We start from the raw sequence: 7,431 nt of genomic DNA, 5'->3' as shown, positions 1-7,431 counted from the left end.
ATTGAATACTTACATGCTTACTCCTGTATTTACTCCAAAAAATAAAGTAAGTATACAAATTTATTTAAGTTGAAATTCTTTTTTTATTATACGAAAAATTAATTTTAGAATTTAACATTAATTATAAATTTAATAACAATTCAACATAAAATTATTTTAGCTTAAGATAATTTTAACATGTGTCAGGTATTGCTATGCATTATAATTATGTCATACAAAATTGATATAATTGTAATCTGCATAATTATATTTTTAATATTAATTCCAGTGTATTTTAATCTATTTTTGTCAAATTAATCGGTCTCATAACAAAAAGTATTATTCTCACCATTATCATTATCAATAGAAAAACAAACAGTTATCAAATTATTTATGTTAATAGCTAGTTGAAGCTGATCAGATTTTACACAGAGATCAACCATATCAATTAAAGCATTAGGAATAATAGACTTTATCGACAGGCACTTAGTAATAATTGCAAAAACATTACTAGTTATGCAATTAACATCACATGGAATATTTTGACAGGAACAAACTTTGAGAAATTCGCTAATAACACCAATATAATTTCGATTGTTATGGTTGTACACAACAATCGATGAATTTGTTTTTCTTTTACGTTTGTACAGTTCAGAATCGTAAACTAAATTATTTTTAAACAATCGTGCAAATTTATAAATGTTATTAAAAGCTGGCAGGTTGATGTCACTGTTTTCAAAAATAATTTGGAGTGAATCGGTAAGATTGTAAGGCGTTATTTTACCTAATATAGAACACTGATCTGAGAGATACACAAGCTTTCGTTTTCTTAAATGAAATAATTCTAACTTTTTACAAAATTCTTTAACATTATTATTTTCTTGCCTTGCTTCTGACTTTAATTCTATAAAATTAGTAAAAAGTGACAGCGATGAACAAATTTGGAGTTGTGCATACCGAGTACCTTGCACCAAACGTCCAAATGACCCATTTAAATTTTCATATGCAAAGCAAGAAGTTCCAGGTAAAGGACCAAATTTTCTAACAGCATCCGGAAGATGATATAAACAGTGCAAATTGCAAGTCATGTGAGTTAAACCATATAAGTCATTAAATTGCGAAATATACATTTTGATTGAAGTAAGTGCAACCGATATCATTTTTTGGCTGATAGATGTGGAGCTTAAGTAGCTGATAGCAGTCACCAGGAGTTTGTGGTGCTCTAAATATTCATCTGACATTATTGAACTCAAAATAGGAATCGAATAATATAGCAGCCATTGTTTCCACTCTGATGCTTTCCAGTATTTGTAATCATAAACTGATCGCGTTAATCGAGATACAAATGCAGGAGGGGAAATAGATCGAATCTTTTCATCGACCCAGTTCAAATGTTCGTGGAGAGAAAAGACATTTCCACTGTAACAGCTGTCAAAAAGTAAACTAAATACTTTTCTAACTACACCTAAATACACACAGTGCATGGAATCAACGACAGTCGTCTTAAAAACATCATGAACGATTATAGTTAAAACTGAAGGACCTTTGATTCCATTTACGGCTTTTTTAGTTCTAACTGCTTTTTTACTGTCAGCAATAAATTGTTTGGTTGTTCTAACGACCAATTTTTTTTTAAATGGGTAAATACGTCTTTTATTGAAATACTTACTCTGAATTTTACAATGACAACAACCAAATACTGACATATGTCCTTTCATATTTAAAAAGCAGCTTTTGCTGGTAAATCACAAGTCCCACAAATAATCATACCTCGAACTTTTACTCGAGAATTTAAGTCAGTTACTTTTACACCAAATACCTTGAAAAATTATTATCAAATCGTTCCAGAAACTTTTTAAAAATAAATTTGGTTGTGGCTTTTACTCCAAACCAAATTCCTGCCAACAGTAAATTTTCTTTTTGGTTCGATCTTTAAATGGAAGTTCATTTATTGTTAAATAAAATGGCCATAAGCTAAATTTTGAAGACTTAAAGAGAGATATACCGTCTGTGTTCCAGGTAAATGAGATATTCGAAGGGATCGATAAAAATTCATTATTTTTAAAAAGCGACTGGTAAACACTCCCGTCCCAGATATCTTCTAAATTTTTTTCATTAATTTTTTGCCTGTTAAATCGGCCTTGTAAAGAATTGTAGAAACCAGGTCGCTTAAAAAGATTCAATAACTGTGTCACTAAAGGAATTCTAATAAAATAACTTGCTTCCTCTTTTTTATTACAGTTTGGACATAGACTATTTTGATCATTTAGTTTAGAAAAGCATGCAGAGCAGAAAAAATGACGAGTAATTGGGGCCTGAATATTTTTGAAAAATTTTCGAAAATAATGGACTGATTTTATGCAAAAATTAGGCTGTGCACAATGTAACCTTAAGAGCCATAGTAAATCAGCTAATGCAGCTTTTGTTATTTTATGACGAATCATATATGCCAAAATGCATAAGACGCTCTCGCCTAAAGTTAAGGGAGAATTTGGATAAAGAGGAGAATTCAGATTCTCATTATAAAAACTAGAATCATTGGTTGAAACATCAGATTCATCGCTATCAGAACCACTAGCATTCGATTGGCTTTCATTCCATTCCTCGAAATTATTTTTATCTGAACTAACGGATTCAGTATCTTCGTTATTATCCGGACCAATAGATTCCGTTTCTTCATTATTATCCGGACTAATAGATTCAGTTTCTTCAGTGTAATCGGAACAATCCATGAAGTTATCATCTTGTTCATCATTGTCGTAATCATCACAACAACCATTGATAGTTTCGCAGCAATCACTGTCATCATCTGTACTCTTAAGATAGTCGAATCCAGGACAGACACTATTTGTATCACTACCGTCTGAAATATGTGATTTTTATAAATAAAAGAGCATTTACAAATTCGAAAATAAATAAAATTCAATTGATTAATAATTCAATAATTCAAGCATTGAAAAAAAATATTTTCAAATTAAGTGATTTCCTGCTTCAAAACGTATTAATTTTTTATTCAATATTTCAAATCGTATTTTAAAAATCTTTGAGAAATTTTAAAGGATCTTAAAGAATTTTAAAAGATTGTAACGAATCATATTTTTAAAAGTTTTGAGAAATTTTAAAGAATTTTGAAGAATTTTAAAAGATTTTGAAAAATTTTAAAAGATAACTGTGAAAAATTTTGGTGTAAAGTTGGACCCGACGACTTTTACACCACCGTGTAAGTGTGAAATTTCGGTGTAAAATTTCCTTCGTTGGGAGATTTCTGATGGTGAAAAAGTTTTTTCGTGACTGTACAGGAGACTGTACTTCTGCGGATCAGAAGACGGTCCATAGGTCTCGTATATATGAGTGAAGTACTTCTGTCCATCAGAACATTTTACACCGAAATTTCACACTTAAATATTAATTAATCTTATTATAAGCCTACGAGAAATCTCACACAGATAATCTATCATCGTTTTCGAATCAGAAACTCGCGATAAATTTATTTATTAGTGTCAAATAAAATCATCACCTGTTTCTCGAGAAACATTGGATCCCCTGTTGGAACAATCTTCGACTTCGTCATCAGACTTGAATAATATTTTGCGAATTCGATACTGCGTCGATCTTGAAAGTTTTTCATAGGGTTTACCACCGAACATTTTTCTAAATAATTGATAATTATTTTATTTTATTATGTTTAGTTCCTGAAAAATATTTTTACATTCATTAAAATACTCACGTAGAGTCGTAAATTACATTGATAACCACTCAATTAAGAAGCAACAGCAAGCGTCTAAGATTATATTAAGTTGAACAGTTTCAAATCTTCCTTTTGTAAAATAATTTATATTTTTTCCTCAATAAATCGCTTAATTGAAATTTAGCTTGTTTATTTTATGCTAATGTCATTTGTTTACATAAATTAGTCATATGTTTATAACTTTTAACCTGCAAACTTCAAATAGCGAGATGTCACGAAAAATGTCAGATAAAATATTTTCTCTTGTATTTTGGGATGATTTAAACTCCCACTCTGTAATTAAAACGAGCTCTATTAAACGAGCGATCAGAACTGGAAAACTTACGGCCAAAAAAAATAATAAAAATGAAGCGGTAAAAATTTTACTCCAAGACGGTAAATCTATTTTATTATTTTATCTACTTTATCTTTTTTTTCTTATTAAAATATCAAAAATTGTTTTTTTAGATGATAAAGAATACTTGGAAATGGTCGATGTTGATCAAAATGGAAAGATTTTGCTAAATAAAAGAAAGAAAGATGTTAAGAAAGGAGGTAAGAAAGGAGAAAAAATCAAGACATCTAGAGCTGTTGGCCGAAAGGTAAATGATGAAGATATTATGCAGACCAAGTCTATTTTTGATGAAGATTCAGATGAACCATCATCACCATCTTCGAAATTAAGGAGAGTAACTAGGAAAATCATTTCGAGTGATGACAGTGAACTTGAAGAAGAAAGAACCAAAAATTATTCCAAGAAAGTATCTTCGTCAACCATCAAGCCAAGAGCTAGCAACCGTATGCTTATTTCAATTAATTCTGAGGATGAAGACAATGAACCTGAGACAAAGAAGAAAGTGATAAGCTTCAAAAGACACGACCAAACTAATTTGAAGCAAAATAGTATATTTATTTAGAAATTTTTACTATCCAGAATCAAATAAAAATTAATTATAATTTTTTCAGATGATGAAGAATCTCGAGAACTAATTAATGTCAATAAATATGAAAGAGCTGTAAGCAAAGTAAGACCAAGAAACGAAGAAACAAACAAAGGAACCAAAGCAGGCAGCGTCGAAAATTCACCAATGCGTAACAAAAGGAATCCCCGATCGACATCCCCTGTTGGATTTTATTATGGGAAAATGTCTTCTTCAATGCTCAAACAAAGAACTAGCGATCTTGTATTTACATCAAGCGATGAAGAAAGTGAACCTGTTGTAAAGAAAAATCTTATCCAAGATGGTAAGTGTAATTTTTTTTATTTTAATCGTGTAAAACAAAATAATAAATTCATAGTGTGATTTTATCTTATTTTCAGATCGTGGAACTCGTTCAAAGACAGCAGATATCAATGATGTTACAATCAAAGTCAAATCAAAAGCTGGAAATTCAATCCTTACCTGTGATGATTTTGAAGAGGATAGTGACTCTGTTTTTAATCCAGTGAGAAGAATGAAAAAATCTCTGGTGGATAATGGTATATTAATTTTGAATTTTTATTAAATAATTGGCTAAAAAATACTTATTATATTTTTTTTCATCCCAAATAATAGTTCAAAAAGGTCTTGTTCAGTATTCAGACTCCTCAGATGATGCAGAAGGTAATTATGAGACCAATAATTCGGGTAACAGTGAAGTGATCAATAAAGAGGATTCAGAAGGTGACAGTGACATTAACAGACGACGTTATCATAAAGTGGACAACAAGGAGGAGTCAGAAAGTGATAGTGACGCCAACAGTCGCAATAACGACCAAGTGGCCAACAAACAGACTTGTATGTAATTTTTTTAATATTAATTAATTGCTTTCTATGATCTATAACTTTAAGAGCTGTTTATGATTTTTTTTATGTTTATAGCTAATACCTTTTCCAAAATAAACGATAATACTGAAGAGATTATCATTCTTGACGGACAAAAGGAATTAAACACAAAATTGACCAAGAAAAATTACCTCGAAGAAGATGATAGAGGTAAAAAGCAGAAAAATCGACAGGAAAGCTTCTCGGCTCATTTTTCCGGTCCTTTAAAAGGTCAAGAGAGCTCAAGCTTAAAGGCTGTAACTGACTTTAAATCTAAAAATCAATCAAAGAGCAAGGGTTTGTGATTCTTATCTAACAATAATTGATTTAACCTAAGAATAATTATAAATTCATAAATAGCTCCAAGAGTCTTTAATGCCTATTATACCGTAGCTTTTCATCTAATTTAGATAATTAATATTATTTATTTTTTTCTAATTATTTAAGTAATTAATTGTGATTTATTCTTACAGACTCCCCTGGAACATCAAAAATTGATGAAGTTGACAATGATCAATTCTCTGCAGAGGGTAAAATTAAATTTTTTTTATCTCTATTCTATTATCTATTATAATTTATAAATCACAGAATTAATAATTGGTTTTTGTTTACGACTTACAGATTTAAAACTATTCAAGCAATTTTTAGAACTTCGGAAAGCCAGTGTTCAATCACCGATGCAAGTTGCTTCAAGTACAAATAAACAAGAAAAAGTGACTGATAACAAGGATGAGGTAATAACAAATATATAAAATTTTGCAGCCGTCTGTCTAATTTTTAATTTATTAATAAACTTATACTAAAAACTGTTTTGTGGAGTAGAGGGAGTTAATCAAGGGATCAGAGATTATGGTCGATCGGTATAAATTGAGATTATTAACAAAAACTATCAGAAAAAGCAGGGCAAATGGCACGCGAATTATTGAGATTGATCATCGGAGAGGAAAACCTAGCTGAGATGGTTCCCCAAAAAGAGAAAGAAGGCAGAAAGTTGATTCCCCAAAAGATATCAAACGCCATTTTGAGTAATTACATTACTGATTTTTGAAAATTATTACACACATTATTAATCAGTGTTTAATTAATTGTCAAAAATTTCTATTAATAGTTACTAATTTTATTTCAACTTAATTAATATTAATATCGAATAATTAATTTTATCGTAGATATAATTTTCCTTCTCTGATGGTTTCAGGCTACGTTAATGCACATGTTATCGGTGGTCATCAACTTGAAATCGATGAATTTCAGAGCATTATGAGATCGTTGTGTTGCTCCGTTCGTAATAAATACAAGAAAAAACTCACCGTTAAAAAGGCATAATTTAATGCACATTAATACATAAAAACATGTTCACATTACTTTAAGTTTAGAATAATTTTTTACAAAATTAGATTAAATTTATTTTCAATCTAGAATTATTAAATTCTAGAATAAATTTTTGTATTCTCATAACTGATGATAAATAAACTGAAGCTTTTACATGAGCGAAGAATTATAATACAGATTTTGTGTGTCGTAGTTAATACATATTAACTAATACTTGATTACAGGTTGAGATTACTTTAAGTTTAAAATGATTTTCTCCGAATTTAGATTAAATTTATTTTTAATTTTGAATTATTATTATACTCTAAAATGAATTTTTTTGATATAAAAGCTGATACTAAATAAACTGTAACTTTAAATAAATAGATGTACTTACTTTATTTACAGGAGTGAATCTAAGAGTAAATACGTAAGTACTCATTTAACTTAATCATCAAATTATTGTTATTAAATATTTAATTAAAAATACATCAATTATTTACAAGAAAAATGAATATTAATTTATTCTCAACTCTGTTATAATTTATAAACTGATGCGATTTTGTATAAATTGCATTTAAATTTCAGCTAAAAACGGTGATTTTAAGTTTT

At 29.3% G+C, this 7,431-nt stretch overlaps 2 protein-coding genes and 1 long non-coding RNA gene across 3 annotated transcripts; 2 read left to right on the top strand and 1 right to left on the bottom strand.

Moving 5' to 3' along the window:
* Nucleotides 1-210: 210 nt before the first annotated feature.
* LOC123267316 (protein PFC0760c-like) lies at nt 211-3,626 on the bottom strand. Its single transcript, XM_044731882.1, has 4 exons — nt 3,497-3,626; nt 2,453-2,842; nt 329-643; nt 211-236 (listed from the first exon to the last, which is right to left on the bottom strand). Exons 1-4 carry the CDS (start codon nt 3,624-3,626, stop codon nt 211-213), a joined length of 861 nt encoding a protein of 286 aa, XP_044587817.1.
* Nucleotides 3,627-3,936: 310 nt separating this feature from the next.
* LOC123267315 (suppressor protein SRP40-like) lies at nt 3,937-5,816 on the top strand. The gene is made up of 6 exons (XM_044731881.1): nt 3,937-4,102; nt 4,175-4,609; nt 4,673-4,951; nt 5,028-5,186; nt 5,263-5,484; nt 5,569-5,816. The coding sequence occupies exons 1-6, from the start codon at nt 3,937-3,939 to the stop codon at nt 5,814-5,816; spliced, it is 1,509 nt and encodes a 502-aa protein (XP_044587816.1).
* Nucleotides 5,817-5,983: 167 nt separating this feature from the next.
* On the top strand, nt 5,984-6,387 carry LOC123266634. The gene is made up of 3 exons (XR_006509822.1): nt 5,984-6,041; nt 6,133-6,245; nt 6,334-6,387. It is a non-coding gene; the product is annotated as an uncharacterized LOC123266634 (long non-coding RNA).
* Nucleotides 6,388-7,431: the final 1,044 nt, after the last annotated feature.

Source organism: Cotesia glomerata, linkage group LG6 (genome assembly GCF_020080835.1).
Source record: "Cotesia glomerata isolate CgM1 linkage group LG6, MPM_Cglom_v2.3, whole genome shotgun sequence".
NCBI classification, from domain to species: Eukaryota; Metazoa; Arthropoda; class Insecta; order Hymenoptera; family Braconidae; genus Cotesia; species Cotesia glomerata.
Note: the sequence above shows the minus strand (reverse complement) of the source record. Positions and strands in the feature narration are given on the sequence as shown.

Coding starts and splice junctions, on each gene's coding strand:
- LOC123267316 (XM_044731882.1), bottom strand. CDS start 3,626: ATGTTCGGTGGTAAACCCTATGAAAAACTTTCAAGATCGACGCAGTAT. Junction 2,843..3,496: donor CAATGTTTCTCGAGAAACAG/GTGATGATTTTA, acceptor CACATATTTCAG/ACGGTAGTGATACAAATAGT. Junction 644..2,452: donor AAATTCTCCCTTAACTTTAG/GCGAGAGCGTCT, acceptor AAAATAATTTAG/TTTACGATTCTGAACTGTAC.
- LOC123267315 (XM_044731881.1), top strand. CDS start 3,937: ATGTCACGAAAAATGTCAGATAAAATATTTTCTCTTGTATTTTGGGAT. Junction 4,103..4,174: donor AAAAATTTTACTCCAAGACG/GTAAATCTATTT, acceptor TTGTTTTTTTAG/ATGATAAAGAATACTTGGAA. Junction 5,187..5,262: donor AAAATCTCTGGTGGATAATG/GTATATTAATTT, acceptor CCCAAATAATAG/TTCAAAAAGGTCTTGTTCAG.